General features: G+C 45.9%; 1 protein-coding gene across 1 annotated transcript in view; it reads left to right on the top strand.

Moving 5' to 3' along the window:
* The window catches only part of MERTK (MER proto-oncogene, tyrosine kinase), a 117,254-nt gene that overhangs the window by 33,390 nt on the left and 60,489 nt on the right, over positions 1–23,375 (top strand). The window contains exons 2-4 of the mRNA XM_020900825.2: positions 355–775; positions 9,938–10,038; positions 15,643–15,816. Of these exons, the coding sequence (XP_020756484.2) occupies positions 355–775; positions 9,938–10,038; positions 15,643–15,816 (696 nt within the window). The remainder of the gene's footprint in view (positions 1–354; positions 776–9,937; positions 10,039–15,642; positions 15,817–23,375) is intronic.

The raw sequence follows: 23,375 nt of genomic DNA, 5'->3' as shown, positions 1-23,375 counted from the left end.
CCAACTAATAAAAATAAATGAAAAAAAAAAAAGAGAGGATGTTTGTATGCCCATGGCTGATTCATGTTGATGTACGACAGAAACCAACACCATATTATGAAGCAATTATCCTCCAATTAAAAATAAATAAATAAAGTTAACATGGTGGAATTAGCAATTAGATTAGGTATATGTTAGGAAACATCTTGACAGGGGAGAATATCCACTATATATTTTCAAGAAAAAAGGAAGTTTTTTTATGTTCAGTTTGATCCAAGTTTGTCACATAGGTGTTTTTTATGTGTTGAATAAAATGAAAGGATTATACCTAAAAAAAAAAAAAAAAGGCTAAAAGTCTGATATTCTGTTTTGCAGCTATTGCTGAGATGAAGGAAGGAACCAGCCCCAGCCTGCCGTTCTCTGGCTCTCTGCCAGGAAGCTTACAGGCTGACCACACTCCATTTTTCTTTCCTCACACTGGTGGCTACCAGCCCACCACTGTGTCTCCACCCATCCAGCCTGGAATCCCAGACCCTGGAAATGTAGCCTTTCCCAGGGTGACCTCTGCCAGGTCCAAGTTCCTACCACCTCTTGCATTTAATCACACGGTTGGCCATATAATACTTTCTGAACACAAAGATGTCAAGTTTAATTGCTCCATCAACATACCTAACATCTACCAGGACAGTGCAACTATTTCTTGGTGGAAAGATGGGAAGGAATTGCTGGGGGCCCATCATGCAATTACTCAGTTTTATCCAGATAATGAAGTTACAGCAGTCATCGCTTCCTTCAGGTAAGTGTTCTCTCTCCCTTTCTTTGAAAATGTTATGTTTTTGCTGATTCAAAAGCAAAAGGCTTGTCAGTAATCAAAACAGCCTTTTGTCTTCTGTGTTCACAGCCCCACCAGTCCATTCAGAGTGTAGATTAATAGCCGGTTGTATTGTTGATCTCTTTCATTGGATTTTGGCCCCAGTGGAATTCTTGGTGATCGGACGCTCTTCCCAGCTGGCCTGCAAGTCCCACCAAGTCCTGCTGGACTCCAGAGCTCTCCCAGTGGGTGAGAGCTGTGTCCTTGCCTGGCATGAGGAGCCATCAGAATCGCTGGGCGGGCGTGGCGCCTGTCAAACCGTGTATCCCTTTCGTTTGCCCTGTCTCTTCTTCCCCCTCCTCTCCCAGCAGCCCTTGTGGCTGCAGATACTGGTGCTGATGTTGACCTCGTGCCGGGGCGGGAAGGAGGCTGCGAGTCTGAGTCTGGGAAGCTGAGACAGACCTTCAGCCACTTGGCTCTCCACCTCAACGTTCCACTTGGTATTGGCCCGGCCAGGCCAGGCCATAACCTAATAACCCGTCATCCCAAGGACTGAGTCCTTATATGCCAGATCCTGGAGACAGTGAGACAGTCGCTCCTCTTCTCACCATCCCTTTTCATTCTCTCTCTCTCTCTTTTTTTTGCTATGTCATGTGACATGTGGGATGTTAGTTCCCCAACCAGGGGTCGAACCCATGTTGCCTGCAGTTCTGCAGTGGAAGCATGGAGTTAAACCACTGGACCTCCAGGGAACCCCCTCCCCCTCCATCCTCTCCTGTTTCCTCTTAGCCAGGAGGGCATTTGTGTTTACATCAGGACCTCCTAGCACATGCAGATGTAGAATTAGGTGGACGGTGGTCAGGCTTACCTGGCGGCACTGGTGGTGAAGAACTCACCCGCCAGTGCAGGAGATGTAAGAGATGCAGGTGTTATCTCTGGGTTAGGAAGATACCCTGGAGGAGGGCATGGCAACCCTCTCCAGATATTTTTGCCTGGAGAGTCCCACGGTTGGAGAAGTCTAGCGAGCTATAGTCCATGGGGTCGCAAAGAATCAGACACGACTGAAGCAACTTAGCAGGCACACATGGACTGTACTCACTGAAAGCTCAAGATGAGGTCGGAGCCCAGCAGCGATGACGCAAGAGCCTTTTCTCTGGGACTGCACCACGCCGAGCGGAGCGTCTGTGATCTGTTGTTTTTACTTTCTCTGACCTGATGTTTGGGCCACTTCCAGGCTGTGTCACATCTTTGGGTGAGTCACTGTATGTTTCCTTCTCAGGGAAACCACCTCTGAGTTACCACAGACCTGGTGAGTCCAGCTGGAGTTCACTGTGTCAACATGTCTGTAAGACTCCACCTCCTTTTTTTTCTGCATTTTCCAAGTTATCTTGGTCATCATCAAGGCGTAGGAAACAGCTTGCACGTCTCTCATCGGTCGATTTAAACTCTGGCTCCGTCTCCTGGGCTGCCACTCTCAGCTAGCGACTGAGACCACGCAGGAGACTTGACTGTAGTTTTTTCTCCATCGTCTACAGAACACAGATGTTTTTCCATTATACAGACACAGCTTCTGATGGGAGAACTAAAATCACCATTTCATAAGGAATAAGGTGTAAAGGCTTATAAAACCAAAGTCTTGGTCCCACTGAGTGTCATTTACAAGGAAAGCGCAGCCCTGCTCTGGCTGGGAGTTCCAAGCTGGGGTCCTGCCACTGGCTCCCGTGAGACCGTGAGTGAGCCTCTGTGTCTTTCTTGGTCTTCTTGCCAAAGAGATGGAATTGGACCACCAGACTGAAAGCTCTGGGTGTGCTCTGAAGGGCCATGACATATTTAAAAGACTTGGAGAATTTTTATACCTAGAGTAGGCAGTGTCTTGTTTTGAACTTAGGTCTTTAGAGATCGGAAGGTGAGTAGGTGAAATTTTCAGAACTTTAGAGAAAAATGTATACTTTTGCACATATTTGGTTGAACTCTCATAAAGTCATTCGGAAGGGAAGCAAATCTTATGTGACCTCCCAACTGAGCAAATTTAGTGATCAGAATTCTTACAAAGAATGGATACTCAGCTGGACTGAGTAATATTTGGAGCAGCATCAAGTACACCACTGAGATATTCACTTTATTAGTGTTCAGGTAGCTGTGGGTAATTCAGTGAAGTAAATTGAAGTAACTTGATCCAAGATGATAAATATTTGTATAATTTCTTTGCAAGATAGAAGGATTAAGAGCCTAATTTGATGTCTTTTAGATGAGGACCCTGAGGTCCTTATAAATTAGGATGACTTGCCCAGGGTAACTAGGTAGTAAGCTGGGAGTAAGCTTAACTAGGGAGCCTGATTTGCACATCTCTCCTCATATCCTCTTTTCTCACATCTCATGGGCCCCAAGGAAATTCACTCTGGTTCCCAGCAAAGTGAAGAGTTAAAAACTAGTTCTAAGCTTTCAGTGGATGCCATTTTACCAGGAATTCATTAGCTTGCAATTTTGTTGGAGATGCCACTAACAGTACCTGCATGGACCACATTTATTTAAGCAAATATGCAAATGATAGATGACTACATATAAGCAGGGATCAGATGTCTATTAGTATTGATAGAGTCAAGAGTCATCTTGCATTAATAGGTGTAGGGAACACTCAGTGTCTGGTTGGAGTATCCCTAACCAATAGCTTGGTGGTTAATACAGAAAATCTCCACTCCTGGCCCCATGCCCCCCACCCTATGCCTAATCCTGGATGGTGCATCACTCGAAAGCAGTTGCTAGACCTCCGTTGTGGGACTTGTCATCAGGCTGGACATCCGCAACACTCCACTCAGTATCCTACCCCATCTACACCTGATATCAGCTCAAACCATAGGGTATTTGTTCGTCTATCCTGGGGACCCTGTATGGCCAAGACTTCCCAGTGAAGTCTCTAAAGAAGACTGTAATTCCCAGGACAGTTATTCCTAAGGGCTTCCAAGGTGGCGCAGTGGTAAAGAATCTGCCTGCCAATGCAGGGGATGCAGGTTAGATCCCTGAATCAGAAATATTTCCTGGAGAAGGGAATGGCAACCCACTCCAGTATTCTTGCCTGGGAAATCCCCATGGACAAAGGAACCTGGTGGGCTACAGTCCTTGGGGTTGCAAAGAATCAGACACGGCTTGGAGACTAGACAGCAACAGTTACCTCTATAGTCTGGTATCAGGTGGAAAATAGCTCTCTGGCTTAGGTTGAAACACTCATCAGGTAAAATTTTCTAGGAAGGCACAAGCCTTCAGATCAGAAGACTTGAGGAGACCCACCCTCAAGCAAAAACAAAAACTGATGCTCTTGTGTATTGATAGGCCCTGCAGACTTAGTCATTGGGCGATTTATGGCAAAGGGAGGGTGTTTGATATTTGTTTTCTGTGTAGTCTAAGGGTTCCCAATGCTCTTTAAATTCTGGCATCCTTCCCAGTGACTCAAGCTGGACAGATTTTACTTTCTTAGTACATTTTCCTCGTAAACATGTTAAGTGGGTAGTTTGGGTTCCTGCATGCTCCTTGTGCCTGAGAGACTTGTTGGTGGGCCCTGCAGGTTCTGAGAGCCAAGATCCTTGCCCCACCCTGCCCCAGCTGGGTCTGCCTGATGCCCTCACTGGTTGCTCTTTATCCTGCTGCTTTTGGTGACCCCAAAGACGGAATCGTACATGGGAGATCAGCCAAGCCATCAGCTGGAAAAGCTATTTTTAGCCACAGATTGCTGAGACTTTCAGACTTGCTTTATATTCAATTCAGACTTCTTTTCAGGTCAGATTTTTCTACCAGATTCCTGAACTCAGTTTATCCATGGAATCCTGTCAGCACCATCTGAATGATGGCTGGTTAAATAGGAGGCTTATCAGTGGGTCTTTGTATTCTTTTTTTAGCTTTTTTTTCTTTCATTTTTAATGTTTGTTTGTTTTTTATTGTTGTAACATGCACATAACATAGGCTTCCTGGGTGGTTCAGTGGTTAAAAAAATCCACCTGCTAATGTGGATTCGATTCCTGGATTGGGACGATCCCCTAGAGAAGGAAATGGCAACCCACTCCAGTTTATTGTTGCCTGGGAAATCCCATGGACAGACGAACCTGGCGGGCTGCAGTCCATGGGGTCACAAAGAGTCAGGCGTGACTTAGCTGCTGAGCACACATGCACACATAAAATAAAACACCATTTTAACCCTTTCTGAATATCCAAGTCAGTGACCTTGAGTACATTCACATTTTTATGCAACTATCACCACCATCCAGCTCCAGAATTCTTACATCATCTCAAAGTGAAACTCTGTACCCATGAACACTAGCTCCTCACTCCCCATCCCCTCCAGCCCTTGGCAACCTCTGTTCCACATTTTTTCTCTATGAATTTGACCAGTCTGGGTATTCAAGAGGAGTCAACTAATATTGATCCCTTTTTGTATTTCCTTTTTTTTTTAAGTGACCAAATATTTATTGAGTTCCAGATTTCCCATAGGTGCCATATATCGTGTAGAGGTGGGTGTTAGACCCTCCATTTCTGAGAAGGAACAGAAGCACAGACAGGTGGAGAGATGTGTATGCACTCCCCATACAGGTGACTCAGTTAGTAAAGAATCTGCCTGCTAATTCAGGAGACCTGGGCTCGATCCTCATCCGGGAAGACCCGCTGGAGGAGGGCATGGCAACCCACTCCAGTATTCTTGCCTGGGAAACCCCATGGACAGAGGAGCCTGGTGGGCTACAGTCCATGGGATCACAAAAGAGTCAGACATGGCTTATCAACTGAACTACCACCGCTACCACAAGCCGTTTGTGAGCAGGTCAGCCTCGTTGTAACCACTCTGGGGGCCGAGAGATGTGTGTCCTTGTAGGATGTTCTGGGGCTGTGTTAGCTGAGGGGATCCTGCTGGGGATGAGCTTTTGCAGCTGCCGGCCCCCTTTCAACTGCCCCTTCCTCACCTCTCCAGATGGTTCCTGTCTAGACATTGGGTCTGAGTCTTTGGTTTCTTTGGTCTTCCCCCGTTCAGATGTTTGACTAGAATCTGTTGGAATTCTTAAACCTTTATTAAAAAGTGCCTGCACATGCTAAAGTAGTCTGTCTATCCCACTCCAGCCCCCAGTGCTTTCCCGATGGGGAGCAGAGGTGACCCACTGATTGGGTAACTTTCCAGAGATATTCAGAGTCGTGTGTGTGTGTGTGTGTGTGTGTGTGTGTGTGTGTGCATACCCGTGCCAGGCCCCAGCATGGTATGTTAATCTAATAGAGTATTACTCACAGCTGTGGTTAAATCAGTACCCAGGGTTCACAATTTCTGTGGCTGTGGAAATGCTATTTTCAGCCGAATCATGCCGTCAAACTGTAATTACATTGGCCTTCTTGTCGAGCTTTTTGATCTTCCTGAATTTAATAGTTTCCTTGCCAGCCCATTAGTTCACTTAATTTTGTTATTTTTGATCGCTCATTCTGCTCCATGTTTGAAAGGAAAATAGGCATCTCCTCTCAAAATGACACATTTCTTAGGACTGGAGTTTTTCCTTGGAGGTGCCAGACCTGGAGCCGTTCCTTTCTCTCCAGCCCAGACACATTGCCCTCCAGGCCTGGGGTCTGGCTGAGTCATCTTTGCTCTTATTGTTGGGAGCCTCATTCCTCCTGATTTCTAGCTCCTGTCTCCCAGAGCCCAGCTTCCCCTCTTCCTGGCTTACTCCCTCACTTTACCTGGAGCCCAGCCTGCTTCTTGCTTTCTGGGCTCTTGAATATCTGAAAATGCCATATTTTTCCTACTCTGATCAAAAGACAGTTTGACCAGATACAGAATTTAAAAGGAAAACAATTTCCTGCTGTCACCTTGAAGTCACTGAGCTATTTCCTTTTTGCTCTGAGATTTGTTCTTGAGAAGCATGACGCTGTTCTGATTCACTCGTAAATTGCCTGCTTTTCCTTTCTCTGGAATCTTTTGGGGGCCTCCACTTTACCTTAGATGTGTGACATGTCTAAAGGGCTTAGTGAAGCTCCTTGGCGGCTCTTTTCTCTCTTGCTCTGCTGCCTGCCTAATGACCAGGTGTGGAAAGATCCACATCTCCAGTTCTGGGCATTTGCTTGAATCATATCCTCCCGCTCCCCTCTCTGTGTTCTTTCTGGAATTCCTTACTCAGTCGTAGGAATGTCTAGATTGCTATTCTGCGAGCGGAGCCTTTCCTGCATTTCTCCCGGGGAGAAGGAGGAGATGGGGGACCACTTCCCCATTTTGAGTCCCAGCCACACCCTGCCTTCATCCCGGGAGCCTTTATGTGATGTCTATGAAACAAAAAGTAGAATTGTTTGGGAAAAGCGTTCCTGTGCTATAGGTGAGATGAATCTGGACTTGGTAATTAATGCAGACACAAGTGGTCCTTCTCACCAGATGCTGCTAAACCTTGCCTAAAGCAAATGAGTAAAGACCAAGTGTTTGTTTTCAGGCAAGGCTTTATTGATTCTTTTTTGTGTTTCTTTCTTTAAAAAAAAAAAAAAAAACAGAAAGTGACCAAATATTCATTGAGTTTTGTGTTCTCCTGCTCTCTCCCAGTCTGAATTTTCCTTGCTGGTTGGTTGAAAATACTCCTAGACTTTTCTGTGCAGTCTGATTTCTGCAGCCTGCGTGTGCCGCCCCATGGTTATCTGCGTTTGCTGATTTCTTGGGTTCCCCGGGGGCTGTGCACCCTGGCCTGGGTGCAGCCTCACGGCGGCTGTGGCCTGCCTTCCTCTCTGGTGTCACTTCCCCTCTGGTTCCTGACTCACTGATTCTTGGATCTCATCGTCCACTCTGTTCAGCTCCTCCCTGGGTTTTCCTGCAAGAAAATGATGCCTCTTTCAAAGTGAACTTGTGAAATGAGTGGAAACGATCCTCTTTTCAGTAGCCATGACCTTGGTTTCCCTCAGAACTACAAAGAAGGCTCGACGGATCAGCATACAGAATCTGCCAGAAGCTTCGTGCACTGTGCAGCCCCTGCTTGTTACCTGCAGTGAGCAGCACACCAGCCCCTCTTCCTCTCATCTTCATCTCCTTCTGGTAACCGTGACACCCCAGCAGATTCTCAGGGAGGGCCCACTAGCCCTTTATTTGGAGATCTTTGTCCTGTGAGGTCTCTTTCCATGTTCTTCTGGTGACTTCTAGGCACTCTGACATAAAGCCCCTCCCCTAAAGCTTGGCTTTCCTGGTGGCTCAGATGGTAAAGAATCTGCCTGCAGGAGACTCGGGTCCGATCCCTGGGTTTGGAAGAGTCCCCTGGAGAAGGGAATGGCAACCCACTCCAGTATTCTTGCCTGGAGAATTCCATGGAAAGAGAGGATCCTGGTGGGCTACAGTCCATGGGGTTGTAAAGAGTCAGACACGACTGAGCGACTAACACTTTCCCAAATAAGTTGCATCGAGGAGCAAACCGCTAGGAAGACAAGTGGACCTCTCCACGTTTTTCTTTTTTTCTCTTTTTCCACTATCACAGTCTTCTTGGTTGTGTCTGATGCACAGAGAGGAAACCAGTGCTGTGGGGCTAATAAAGGTGTCTTCTTTCAGGGAGCATCAGAGGGTATTTCAGAGTGTTCTCTCATCCCCTGCTGCCCCAGCTAAGAGCAGGTGTCACATCTGTGTTATATCTCCCTGTTTGTAAACATGTTGAGAAATTGACAAGCAGGACTCTGAACCTCTTTGAGCCAAGGCCTCCTGTTTATATCAGATATTTAATAATGTACCATGTTTACACTGTAATATGAGGAAAACAAAAGGAAGGTGCCTGGTAATTAAACAGTGTAAACGTGACGGTGTAAATACTGGGCATGACCACACCAGGAGAGGTAATAAAGTCCACAGCAGCTTGCGCCATGCACACACTCCTGCAGACAGAGATGCTGTCAGTCATCCTTTTTCCAGACGATGACTGAGTCACCACCAAGCTCAAAACAGGACAAGGAGACGCTAGCCTACCATTTGCATGGTCCTGGGCAATGAAATGGATATTAATACCAGGCAAATTACCTTGTGTGTATACGATGGGGTTCGGTTCCAGTCTCTGAAGGTCATTTGGGTTGTGGAAAAGTTGCCTCTGACCCCTGAAAGCCATGTTGGCCCCTAGTTATGTGGCCATCCAGGACAGTCCCACAAATTTGCAAAATGCCTTGAGGAGTTGTACTCTGATATGGAGAACCCTGGTGTAGAGCCTACCACAGAAATCCAGACAAGTGAGCGCACAGGTGTCAGGCAGGGCTGTTAGGAGAAACAGAACCAATAGGATACACACATGTGAAAAGAGAGAGAGCAAAAAAAATTATTTTAAAGATTGATGTCATTTTAAAGATTTCATGTCACTGTTGTTGTCATTGGTGTTGAAGTCATGTCTGACTCTGTGACCCCATGGACTGTAGCCCACGGGGCTACTCTGTCCGTAGGATTTCCCAGACGAGAATACTGGAGTGGGTCGACATTTCCTCCTCCGGGGGATCTTCTCAACCCAGGGACAAACCCACGTCTCCTTCATTCTTTACCACTGAGCCACTAGGGAAGCCGCTAATGTAACTGTTGGTGTGCAGTCGCTCAGTCATGCCTGACTCTCTGCGACCCCATGGACTGCAGCATGCCAGGCTTCCCTGTCCTTCACCATCTCCTGGAGTTTGCTCAAACTCATGTCCACTGAGTCGGTGATGCCATCCAACCATCTCATCTCTGCTGCCCTCTTCTCCTTGTGCCCTCAGTCTGTTCCAGCATCAGGTAACTGTAGGTGCTGCCCGATCTGAAATCTGGGGAGTGTCAGTGGGAGACCCAGTGGAGAGCTGACGTTGCAGCCTTGCGTTCCAAAGGCAGTTTGGAGGCAAATTCCTTGTTCCTCAGAGGACCTCAGTCTATGCTCATAAGACATTTACGTGACTAAATGAGACCCACTCAAGCAATAGAGAATAATCTGCCTTACTCTGAGTCTACTGACTTGAATATGAATCACATCTGAAAAATTCCTTCACAGAAAAATATCTGCATCTAGAGTAATGATTGACTAAATCTCAAGGTGCCACGACCTAGCCATGTTGACCTACACGGTTAATCATCACAGTGAAAGATAAAGAAGTTGAAGAATGTTGATTCCTGTAGTAGAAACTCAAAAGGTCATCAATGAAATATCTTTGTGTTTCTCTCTCAAGCATAACCAGTGTGCAGCGTTCAGACAATGGGTCATATGTCTGTAAGATGAAAATAAACAGCGAAGAAATCGTGTCTGACCCCATCTACATCGAGGTTCAAGGTGAGTCCAAGGTGTCCAGTTGCCGCTTGGTGGTTTGTTTTAGAGCCTGTGTTAATTGCTTTGTGCATAATGCCCCAGAGCTTGGCATGCCCATTTGTTTGTTGTTGGGTTTTAAAAAAATTTTTAATAGAAGTTGATATACCGTATTGTGTAAGTTTCAGGTGTATGGCAAAGTGACTCAGATATAGATAGATAGAGACGTATATATATGTATATATATATATATATATATATATGTATGTATGTATGTTTGATATTTAATCGCTAAGTTGCATCTGACTCTTTTGTGACCTCATGGACTACAGACCACCAGGCTTCTCTGTCCATGGGATTTTCCAGGCATGAATACTGGAGTGGGTTGCCATTTCCTTTTCCAAAAGATCTTCCCAACCCTGGGATTGAACCCATGTCTCTGTTTTGGCAGCTTTACTGCTGAGCCACCAAGGAAACTGTGTGTGTATGTATATTATATATTCTTTTTCAGATTCTTTTCCCATATAAGCTGTTATAAAATATTGAGTATAGTTCCCTGTGCTATACAGGAGGTCTTTGATGTTTAGCTATTTTATATATAGTAGTGTGTTTATGTTACTCTCAGATTCCTAATTTATCCCATTTGTATGCATACTCTGTGTGCAAAACTTCCAGATCCTTAAGCACTGAGATTTTAAAGGCCATCTTCTTTCTTAGATTATAGATTATTATGAAATGAACTTAATTCTTAAAGATTTAGCTCTGTTAGGCACTAAGCCTGAGAAAAAAAGGGGTTATGGACCTCCTTGCCTTAAGGTTATTTATAATTTAAAAAACTAAAGTCTTGGGGCCTCCCTGGTGGTCCAGTGGTAAAGAATCAACCTTCCAATTCAGTGGACGTGGGTTTGATGCCTGGTCAGAGGACTAAGGTCCCACATGCTCTGGGGCAACTAAGACCCAGCACAGCCAAAATCAAAACAACAACAAAAATAAAACCTGAAGTCTGTTTTAGGAAACAGAATGCAATTTATTAAACTGTTCTCAGTGCTGGCACCAGATGCCACTCACCTAGTCAAGTGCCAGTTATTTATTATTTAGTGTCCTTTACTGCAGTGGTGACTACGCCAAAGCCTTCGACTGTGTGGATCACAATAAACTGTGGAAAATTCTGAAAGAGATGGGAATACCAGACCACCTGACCTGCCTCTTGAGAAACCTGTATGCAGGTCAGGAAGCAACAGTTAGAACTGGACACGGAACAACAGACTGGTTCCACACAGGAAAAGGAGTACGTCAAGGCTGTATATTGTCACCCTGCTTATTTAACTTATATGCAGAGTACATCATGAGAAACGCTGGGCTGGATGAAGCACAAGCTGGAATCAAGATTGCCAGAAGAAATATCAATAACCTCCGATATGCAGATGACACCACCCTTATGGCAGAGAGTGAAGATGAACTAAAAAGCCTCTTGATGAAAGTGAAAGAGGAGAGTGAAAGAGTTGGCTTAAAGCTCAACATTCAGAAAACTAAGATCATGGCATCTGGTCCCATCACCTCATGGGAAATAGATGGGGAGACAGTGGAAACAGTGGCTGACTTTAATTTTGGGGGTCCAAAATCATTGCAGATGGTGACTGCAGCCATGAAATTAAAAGATGCTTACTACCTGGAAGGAAAGTTAGGACCAAGAAAGTTAGTATATTAAAAAGCAGAGACATTACTTTGCCAACAAAGGTCCATCTAGTCAAGGCTATGGTTTTCCCAGTGGTCATGTATGGGTGTGAGAGTTGTACCATAAAGAAAGCTGAGCACCGAAGAATTGATGCTTTTGAACTGTGGTGTTGGAGAAGATTCTTGAGAGTCCCTTGGACTGCAAGGAGATCCAACCAGTCCATCCTAAAGGAGATCAGTCTTGGGTGTTCATGGGAAGGACTGATGCTGAAGCTGAAACTCCAATACTTTGGCCACCTCATGCGAAGAGTTGACTCATTGGAAAAGACCCTGATGCTGAGAGGGATTGGGGGCAGGAGGAGAAGGGGACGACAGAGGGTGAGATGGCTGGATGGCATCACTGACTGGATGGGCATGAGTTTGAGTAGACTCTGGGTGTTAGTGATGGACAGGGAGGCCTGGCGTGCTGCGATTCATGGGGCCGCAAAGAGTCGGACACGACTGAGCGACTGAACTGAACTGAACTGAACTGAAACTGACTGCAGTGGTCCCCGCCCTTTTTGGCACTGGGGATCAGTTTCGTGGAAAATAATTTTTCCCCAGACAGAGGGGTGGACGGCGGGGCTGGGAGAGGGGAGTGGTTATGGTTTCGAGACAATTCAAGTACATTACATTTATTGTACCCATTGTTTCTATTATTAGATCAACAACACCTCAGATCATCAGGCATTAGATCCTGGAGGCTGGGGACCCCTGCTTTCCTATCTTGCTTATGCAGACAGTGAAACCAGGGAGAATAAGCTAGTTTCAACTCTGCCTGGGATTCCTTTTTCAATCCTTAGGGTTTCTCAGGCACATGATTCAGTGCAGTTCTGATGCCATGCCATGACATGGGCTTGGTAGGGGAGAACTGGGGCATCAGGCAAGGAGGAAGGCAGCCTCCGCCCTCGAGGAAGCTGAGCTCCGTGGGGACATGAGCTGACGCACAGGTAAGCCAGGCAGGTCCTGCATCGTGGGCCTTGCCTGTCTGGTTCGGCGATGGCAGGGCCTGCCAAGAGGGGCTTCGAGGAAGAAACATCTTCATCATCAACCCAAGTGGCCACTCCCCACTGTCCCAGGGACTTGTCCTCCAGGGTCTCTGCATCCCTGCTCGCCGAGGAGCCCCATCCTCAGGGTCATCAGGAGAATGACTTTGCTGCTTTCTCCTCACCCTTCTCATCTCAGGCTTTAGAGAAGGTGATTAGCTTTTCAGCGAAGTTCAAGGAGACTTGTCTCCCACTGAAAGGCCACTGTACTGTCCGTTCTTTTCTAAACCTGAACTTGATACACACTGATGCTGCAGGAGGCCCGAGAGAAGGAGGTCCCTCATGGGGGTCTCTTTTGGAGCTTTGCTCTGGGCCCATCTCAGACTTCCCTGGGCAGCTTCCCAGGTGGTGCTGGTAGTAAAGAACCCACCTGCCAGTGCAGGAGGCCTAAGAGACGTGGGTTCAGTCCCCGGGTCGGGAAGATCCCCTGGAGAAGGACATAGCAACCCACTCCAGTGTTCTTGCCTGGAGAACTGCCTGGAGAGAGCAGCCTGACCAGCTACAGCCCATGGGGTCACACAGAGTCAGACATGGCTGAAGTGACTTGGCAGGCACGCATGCATGTCCCAAACTGGACGGCCATGCCACAGGATTCTGTCAGTATCCACTGGAGGGGAGGGGTCCTACATTTGCTGCTAATCTGGGGAAACTGTTCAGAAGACATTTTACTTGTAAAATCCCAGAAAAAAAAATGCCCAGGGTAGGAATGAGTTAGGTTCAAATGAAGCTTGGTAAAACACTGAAGCTTGAAAAAAAGAATCCCATTTTACCACTCCCATGTTATTCCTGCTGGGACTGGATCTGTGAGCTCCCAGTCTCCAAAGGACACAATTTAAATGCTGGAGGTCAGTTCACTTGATCTGTTAAAATTTTGGCACATGCCCTGAATAAGTACCAACTGGCTGTCTCTGAGCTGTTCTTAAGGTCTTTTCACCGTGACCCCAGTTCTGGAATCAAAGTGGGAGATCTTGAGGTTGTAACTGTGTAACTCTGCACTGTTTTCATGAGTTTAGGCTTGGAAAAACTGTTCAGGTTTACACAGGTGTACAGATTTTAAAATTTATTATCACCAACATGAAAGTCTCACACGCAACAGGTTGTCCTCAAAAATGGACCGGCCACACCAGTCAGAATGACCATGATCAAACAGTCTACAAATGATAAATGCTGGAGAGGGTGTGGAGAAAAAGGAACCCTCCTATGCTTTTGGTGGGAATATCAATTGGTAACCACTATGGAAAACTATGGAGGTTCCTCAAAAAACTAAAATTACAGTTACCATGTGATTCACCAATCCTACTCCTGGACAAATATCCAGAAAAGGTGCAAACTTTAATTTGAAAGGATACACGCACCCCAGTGTATCAGAGCAGCACTGTTTACGATTGCCAAGACACGGAAGCCATCTAAATGTCCATCAACAGCTGAATAGATAAAGAAGATGTGCCGTGTAACAGAATATTGTGTGTGCTCAGTCGCTAAGTCGTGTCTGACTCTTTGCGACCCCATGGACTGTGGCCCTCCAGGCTCCTTTGTCCATGGGATTTCCCGGGCAAGAGTACTAGGGTGGGTTGTCATTTCCTTCTCCAGGGGATCTTCCCGACCTGCATCTCTGGCGTTGGCACACAGATTCTTGACTGCTGAGCCATCGGGAAGCCCATAGTGGAATATTACTCAGCCATAAAAAGTGAAACAATGCCATTTGCAGAAACATAGATGGACCTAGAGATTATCATACTAAGTGAAGTCAGAGAGAGAAAGACAAATATATGGTATTGCTTATACATGGAAATGAAAAAAAAAAGGATACAAATGAACTTATTTATAAAGCAGAACCAGACTCACAGAAAAAGAAGACAAACTTGTGGTTACCAAAGACGAAGGAGTAGAAGTTTCCGATGCATGGATACACAGCACCGTGTATAAAATAAACAGGCATGGCACAGGGAGCTCTATTCAGTATCTTGTAATAACCTATAATCGAAAAGAATCTGAAAGAAGATGTATTTTTGCATATGTATAACTGAATCACTTCACCATACACCTGAAACTAATGCAGCATTATAAATCAAGTATGCATGCTCAGTTGCTCTGTCGTGTCCAACTCTTTGCAACCCCGTGGACTGTAGCCCACCAGGCTCCTCTGTTCATGGGATTCTCCAGGCAAGAATACTGGAGTGGGTTGCCATTTCCTCCTCCAAGAGATCTTCCCAACCCAGAGATCGAACCCGCGTCCCCTGCACCTCCTGCATTGGCAGGCCGATTCTTCGCTGCTGCACCACCTGGGAAGCCATCAATCAAGTATTAAAAAGGGGGATGGGGCAGACCTGTCACGTGGCTTTGTTTTCACTCCGTGTTTATTGAAGGAATCCTGCCAGCCTTTCCCAGGAGCTTAAGCAACACCTAATTTCACAACTGCCAGGCCTCCCTTCTGGAAAAACCAGTTCTGAATCACCGTTGCTCCTTTGGGAAAGAGTCCTAGAAAGCCAGCTAGAGCTAGACTGGTAGGAATTAGCTTCTGTGTGCTTTCTTACTCAACTTCATCGAGGTGAAAGCTGACCGTTTCAGACCTGAGTGGTGGACAGAAAGTAAAAGTTTAGTCTCTCAGTCGTGTCTGACTCCTTGCGACCTCATGGACTGTAGCCTACCAGGCACCTCTGTCCATGGGATTTCCCAGGCAAGAGTACTGGAGTGGGCTGCCATGTCCTTCTCCAGGGGGTCTTCCTGACCCAGAGAGCAAATCCACGTCTCCTGCATTGCAGGCTGGTGGGCAGAGAGAACTATTGCGAGTCTGGTGCAGTTTCCATTCACCCGGGGGCTGCGTCTTGGCCTGTGAATCTAAACCTTCTTCCACTTACCACTTCCTCTGCAGGACTTCCTCACTTTACGAGGCAGCCCGAGAGCATGAATGTCACCAGAGACACAGCCTTCAACCTCACCTGTCAGGCCGTGGGTCCCCCCGAGCCCGTCAACATTTACTGGGTTCAGAACAGCAGCCGCGTTAGTGAACTTCCAGAAAGCTCCCCCTCTGTTCTGACTGTTCCTGGTGAGTCTCAGTTGTGCATTTGTCTGTTGTTTGCTTTCTGACAGTGGAAGGGAGCAGAGGTTTGGGGGGGGGGGTGCCGTAGTGTACAGCAGCGGGCACTCGAGGAGGATAAAAACGCAGGTGGGGCAGCCCAGGGTGGCGACCAGATGGATGGGGAGGCAGGTGGAAATCTTGGGGGTCAGAGGTCACAGTGCAGGATGGGTGTCTGTGGTTACGTCGATCAAGTGGCCAGAATCTTGGAGCCAGGGCGGCCGGGAAGCCCTGCTCACATCTCCCGTGGCAGCTGTGGCCCAGCTGGCCTGGCAGGTCTTGCCTTTCAGGAGCCACTGATGTGAAGCCCTCAGTGAGGTGGCGGTGAGGAAAATGCCTTGGTCACGGGGGCAGTCGTGGGAGGGTTGAGTCACTGTGGCGCTGTGACTGCCGTGAAGGTCAGCAGTCATCAGCTTTCCATCTGAGTGGGCGTGACCTGGCTTGGGTCCCAGCCCTCCCACAGCGTTCCTAGGGTCAGCGCCAGGGATGGTTCTGTGCTGCAAAATCCGATGGGCTCCTCTTTGGTTCCTCTCCTTGGGTCTCCCAGCAGCGTCTGGTAAGGTTACCACCCCCTAACCCTCCCAGCCTGCATGTACTCAGGGAGTATTCTGTGAGGACGCTGCATGCCAAAGGCGGCCTTCTGAAACCTGTCTTCCTGGCTTCCTGCCTCAGTGCTCTTCCTCTGCCCACGAGAGGAGTTCTGAACATGCTGGGTGCCACAGGGCTCAGTGCTGGACCGAATTCTGTTCCCTCTGAGGCACTCCCGCCTGGGAGATCGCCTCTGGATCCTAGCTTCACGACCGTCCTTGTGATGATGACTTTGAACTTTGTATCTCTGGCTCAGACTACCCTCCTGAGCTTCATGCTCCTTTCCTGGCATGTCCACTTACTGGATATGCAAGTGTGTTAAAATGAAACTCTTAATTTCCCCCGTCCTCTGCCACAGAGCTCCCCATCCTAGGAAAGCGTGTCACCATCTGCCCATCCTTGCTCCTTCTCACTGTTTAGATTGACCACATCAGGAGGTTGCCAGTCGTGCTCCCACGATGCATCTCGCATGTCTTTCCTGCCTCTCTGCTGCAGGGCCCTGCTCCAGGTCACCCCCAGCTCTTGCCAGCATCTCTGCAGGAGCACCCTAGCTGGTCTGTTTGTGTCCAGCCTCATCCCCACCCTTGTGCTCCATGGTAGGTCATGTCCCCTGCCTGCTGGGGCTCTTCAGTGGCTGCCCGTTATCTCTGACTTTCTCTCAAGAGGCCTTTCTGTTTCTCCTCATAGGATCTTCCTGCTCTGGTCCCCACTCTACTTTCCAATCCCACCCCCACCCACTCTTTCCGCCCTGCTAATTAAGCACCAGTCACACTGATTGTCTTTTGTTTTCTCAAAAGCATCCCCCTTCTCCCTGCCTCAGTACCTTTGCATCATTTCTTCTGTCTGCCTACAATGTTATTCCATTTGCCCTTCATCCTGTGACACATGTCAGGTAACACTTCTGCACAGAGGTCTTTTCTGGTCATCCTTTTGGGTCCTCCTCACTCCTTTATTGACTCTCAGGCCTGGCACATATTCTTGTGGACTTCCTTCGTTGCACTGGTCACAGTCTATCATTACCCTGTTTATTTGTTTCGTCTCCTTGTCTGTCTTCTTAGAGAATGAATGCTTAGTAAGGACAAGGCCTTTCTCTCTCCCAAGACCCAGCCTGACTCATGGTAGTACTCACTGAATGTTTATGGTGAGAATGGGCCAGCAAGTGATTGCCAGCTGGAGGTATTGTCTCTGAATCGCTTTTCTTACTCCTGACTCCACGAGGAATGTTATGATTGTCTCTGCCTTCATCTGAGTTTTCTTTGAGTTTCTCTGAGGAATTGATCATCAAGTGACTTATTTGTTCAAAATCAACTTTAAAAAAATACATCCCACCTTCTCTGGATGATTGTTTTGAAGTCCTGTAAAGAAGATTTATGGGGCATGCAATGAAATATGTAGGTTAAACTGACATATAGTTAAATGCATAGAACTTAAGCACACACTCAGCGAGTCATGATGAATGTAGACAGTCATGTGACCACCACTTCAGTCGATATGGAGAACACTGCTATCTCCCGGGAAGGACCCCCTTTTCCCTGCGGGTCAGCCCGCATCTCCCGCAGGTGACCCTGTTCTGATGTCTAGTTTCATATATAAATTGTGCCTATTATTGAGATTCACGTAAATGAAACCATAAGGTATGTATTCTTTTGTGTTGGGCCTCTGCATCTATTGAGGTCATATCATTTTTTGCCTTTATTCTCTTCATGTGGCAAATTACATTGATTGGATTTTCGAATTTTAAACGAGTGCTGCATTCCTGGGCTAAACTCTGCTTGGTCCTGATGTATTGTGATAGATTTCATTGGCTGATAGGTACTAAGTTAAATATTTTTGCATTTAATCTTTTTCTGGGGTAACACCGACTGCTTGTACTGCGAGCCGCTTCTGCTCCCAATCACTGTGAGTTAGTGAGGACCCGTGGTCAGGACAGCGTCTGCCACAAGCCTGCCCTCACTGCAGCCGCCATCCACGATTCTCTAGGGAGCCCACAAGCCACCTGTTCTCCTTACTTACTGGCTGTCAATTCGGAGCTTCCTATGGCCCCCTTGGGTTTCCCAAATGGCTTGGTGGTAAAGAATCCACCTCCAATGCAGGAGATGTGGGTTTCATCCCTGGATTGGGAAGATCCCCTGGAGGAAGAAATGGCAACCCACTCCAGTATTCTTGCCTGGAGAAATCCCATGGACAGAGGAGCCTGGTGGGCTACAGTCCAGAGGGTCACAGTCTGGTGTCCCTTAAGACTTAGTGACTAAACAACAGCCATCATGACCCCTTTGGGTTCAGTGATTTTTTAGAATAACTCATAGAACTCCAAAGAGTGCTCTACTTACATTATAGTTTATTTCAAAGGATACACTCAGGATGAAGTCTGGGAGGGTCTCAGATGCAGAGCTTTTCTGCCTTGAAGAGCATCACCTGGTGTGTTCACAGAACAAGAAACTACTGAGCTTTGGTGTTCAGAATTTTTTTTATGGGGGCTTCGTTATGTGGCATAACTGATTAAAGCATTAACCATGATGGAATACTGTCTCCAGACCACCCTCTCTTTCCTAGAGGTCAGGAACTTGAGCTAGTATCAGGTGGATCAGAGCCCCAACCCTCCCATCACGAGACTTAGTCATTCTGGTGACCAGTCCCCATCTTGAAGTCATCTATGGATCCACCTGGAGTTACCTCATTAGCATAACAAAGCCACTCTCGTCACTCAGTAAATTACCAGGGACAAAAGCTAGTGCAAGTCGTTATCACTCAACAGTGTTCACGAAGGAAACTGGTTTATAATTTTGTTTTTGTGATGTCAGTTTTGGCATCTGGGTAGCACAGACCTCATAAAACATAGTTGGAAAATGTTCCCAACTCCTCTCTTTGTTGAAAGAGCTTGATAGCCTTGGTGTTATTTTGAAAAGACGTGTGTGAAGTTAAGTGGAGATTGTAATCTCTTGTGTTTTGAAATTTTTTTTTTTACCTTGCTTTAAAAAAAAAAAAAACTTTTTATTTTATGTTGGAGTTAGCCAGTTAACAGTGTTGTGGTGGTTTCGGGTGGCGGCAGAAGGGCTCAGCCAAGCATACACGGGTCTCCGTTCTCCCCCGGCCCCGCCGTTCCTGCTGGCGCTCAGCACTGGACAGAGCGCCCTGGCTGCGCAGTAGGATCTGCTTGGCTTTCCATTTGAAACATGCTGACTGCTTTCTTTCTGATCATGCAGTTTACATGACCATTTTGGCGAAGGTTAATGTATTTGTTCACGTTGAGTCTGAGGTTAACTGAAATCCCCAAGCATTTTTCTCATAAATTGCTGCAAAATCAAGACTCTCCTGCTTTTTGTATACTTTATTTTGAAATTTCAGCCTACCATGTGACCTTTATCCCTATGAAAATTTATCTCATCATCCCAACCTACTAAGGCCATTTTGAACCTTGATTCTCTTATTGGATTAGCAAATTCTCTCCCTGTTTCCTGTCTAGATTCTGATCCAACCAAGGACAAAACACAGTGGCCATCAGGCACCCTCTGAGTTGATATGAATTCATGAAATCAGCTCTTTTGTCTACTTTTCAACCAGCAGTAAATCTGCCTAATTTTATTTTTTCCACCATTTATCTCTCCATCTTGTCTTCTAAGATATTCCTTGATACGTTGGACTAGGAACTGTCCTGGAAAGACTAGAAATCAGTTTGCAATTCATTTTGAAATCAGACTTGACTTCCTGTTGGTGAGCTGAATTCCACACCTGTCCTCCTAGGACAGGTGTCCGAGACACCAAGTTGATAACCTTCTCTGAAGTTCTACTGTGGATTCTGTCTCTCACTGATTTTGTACTTGCCAAAATCAGTGTCATTTTCTTTATGAAAACAAGGACAAAATCTGTCCATCTCTGTTCATCTAGAATTTGTTTTGTTTTACATTTTGGCCACTGCTCAGCATGTGGGATCTAGTTCCCTGACCAAGGATTGAACTCATATCCCCTGCATTGGAAGTAAAGAGTCCCAGTCACTGGACCACCAGGGAAGTCCCCATCTCTGTTCATCTAGAACTTTTCCTCTTCAGTTTTCTTAACAAGTAGAAGGATCTGCAAAATTTAATACCCAAGGCTGTATATATTGATATAAGTTGTTTCAACTTGGTGACCTTATTTATTTCTAAATGGTCAGATATACCATTACAACTGACACCTATTTTGGGCTTTAGAGTCTTTACAGTCTTCATTTTACTTTCTTTAATTTGAAGATTTTTGTTCTCTTTGGTTAAGAAGATAGAAGTAAAATAGAAATTGAGCATTCTTTAGGCTGATAGTGTGCTTTTTAACATAAACTTTAGTGGGATATGGTTAGATGAAGCTACACATGTGATAAACTTACACAAAGCAACATGCACACACACACACACAAATGAGTCCACATGTAACTGGAAAAATCTGAATAAGCTCCATGGAAGGTACCAGTGTCAGTTTTCTGGTTTTGACACTGTAGTTATTTGAGAAATTGGGGAGGTAGGGTGAAGGATGCGTGGAACTCCCTGTCTGTTTCTGTAAATATACAGCTAACATTTCAGAATAAAAAGTGTTTTAAACTGTTAAAATTTTGCAGCACTGTGAAAGAACTACATTCACACTTATTCTTATTTACTTCTATTCTTAACTTAGAAGACAATTTAGTGTGATACCTGAGCCCCTCCCAGTAAGTAGATGGTATTTAGGGAACTAGGCTGAGGCTGTTTTGACTTGAGATGGCTTTGCGGGGCTGTGTACCCACTCAGAGCCTGCCTGGAGCAGGCACATTTAGGAACAGGAAGATCATACACTTTTCCCTCATGACACCAGTTGTTTTTTCTTCTGTGATGTAGGCGCTGTCTTTAAGAAATGTGAGCAAAGAAGTACTTTGTCTAAAGGGCGTGGTTCTGAGTCAACAAAACCTGTCTCAAAGGTTACATGCTGTGTAATTCCATTTAGGTAACATTCTCAAAATGAAAGGGTTATAGAAATGATGTACACATCAGCTCCTGCCAGGGATCAGGTTGACGGGAGGATGTTTGTAAAAGGGGTGGCTTGGGGGAGCTTTTTTTCTTTTGGCTCTACCACTCGGGCATGTGGGGTCTTAGTTCCCCAACCAGGGGTCAAACCCGCACCCCCTGCAGTCGACGCTCACAGTCTTAACCACTGGACCCCCAGGGAAGGCCCTGGGAGCTTCTTTTTGGTGATGAAACAGTTGATTTGTATACATATTTGTACCTGTAATAAAATTTCATAGAAATTTCATAAAAGTCCCGCCTCCCCCAAGTAAAGCAAAACCAAAAACTAGTGAAATCTGAATAAGGCCTGCCTGTATTTTAGTTAGTAGTATTGGGCTTCCTGGGTGGTTCAGTTGCAGGAGACACAAGAGATGCAGGTTCAGTCCCTGGGTTGGGAAGGTCACCTGGAGGAGGAAATGGCAGTCCACTCCAGTATTGTTGCCTGGAAAATCCCATGGACAGAGGAGCCTGGTGGGCTACAGTCCAGAGGGTTACAAAGAGCTGGACACGACTGAACAACTGAGCGTATGTATAGTGCTCCAAAGTCACTTGATCATGTTACTGTGATTAGGTAAGGTGTTACCACTAGGGGAACCTGGGTGAAGGGTGCTAGGAGCTCTGTACTAGTTCTGTAATTTCTTGCGAATTGAAAACTATTTCAAAACAAAAGTTACTTCTTCCCCCCAAGGAAGTACTTTGTCATCAGCAAAATCGAGTCCCAAAATAAAGAGCAGAGCTACAGAAAGCTTTTGCTCTATGGTGTTTAGCGACAAGATATGTTATAGGTTAAGTGGTTGAGATCCCATTAACTAATGTCAGTTCACCGTTGTGTGTCCCTAGGCAAGTTACTTGACTTCTTTATATAAAATAGGGATAATAACAGTGTCTACCTCACAGAACCTTTATGAAGATTCAGTGAAATAATGTATGTAAGGACTTTGGTACAGAAGCAACCTACAGGAATGACTCACATGTTACCTGAAACAAATTTTTGTATGAAACAATTACTAACTCACTGTCCATTCTGAGCTACCTTCCTACCAGGATCAGGAACTTAGGCTGATCTTTCTGGTTTTTACTTTAAAAAAAAAATGTTTTTGTTTACTTCTTTATTTTTGGCTGTGCTGGGTCTTCATTGCTGCTCAGGCTTTCCTTAGTTGGGGCAAGCAGGAGCTACTCTGAGTTGCAGGCCCCGGGCTTCCCATTGCGGTGGCTTCACTTGTTGCTCTAGAGCACAGGCTAAGTCATTGTGGTGCACGGCTTAGCTGATGCCCAGCATGTGGGATCTTCCCAGACCAGGGAGCAAACCCACGTCTCCTGCATTGGCAGGTGGATTCTTTACCACTGAGCCACCAGGAACGTCCTGGTTTTTACTTTTAAAAAATACGTGTTTGATGTTAAAATCCACATTTAGAAAACAGCTAAGCTAGTTTTGCTTTTAGTTAATTGGCTATAGTGCTTTTTCTTTTTTATTATTATTACTATTTTTGGGCCATACAGCAAGGCATGCAAGATTCTTAGTTCCTGGACCAGGGATTGAACTCCTTGCAGTGGAAGCATGGAGTCTTAATCACTGGACCGCCAGGGAAGTCCCTGTAGTTCTTAATATTTGTTGTAGTGACAACAGTAACAATAATAACTAGAATTTGTGTGTCAATTTGTAGTTCTCACAGTGCTTTCAGTAAAGAACCTCATAGCAGTCAACGATACAGTTAGATATTTTCTAATTACCATCTTACAGATCAGAAAGAAATTTGGAACAAGTAAGGGACCTGCTTGCCTAAGGTCTAGCCTTTGTGTGGCAGCTGGAACAAGCCTCATAAAACATAGACTAGGTCATATCAGTCTTCTGCTCAAAGCCCCAGGTTTTCCATATCTCTTGGAGGACGAAGGCCTGACAAATATATTCCCTGACTTCAAACCTTTCCTCACCCT

The sequence above is a fragment of the Odocoileus virginianus genome, chromosome 2 (assembly GCF_023699985.2).
Source record: "Odocoileus virginianus isolate 20LAN1187 ecotype Illinois chromosome 2, Ovbor_1.2, whole genome shotgun sequence".
In the NCBI taxonomy this organism is placed as follows: domain Eukaryota; kingdom Metazoa; phylum Chordata; class Mammalia; order Artiodactyla; family Cervidae; genus Odocoileus; species Odocoileus virginianus.
The sequence above is the reverse complement of the archived record's forward strand: the minus strand, read 5'-3'. Positions and strand labels throughout refer to the sequence as shown.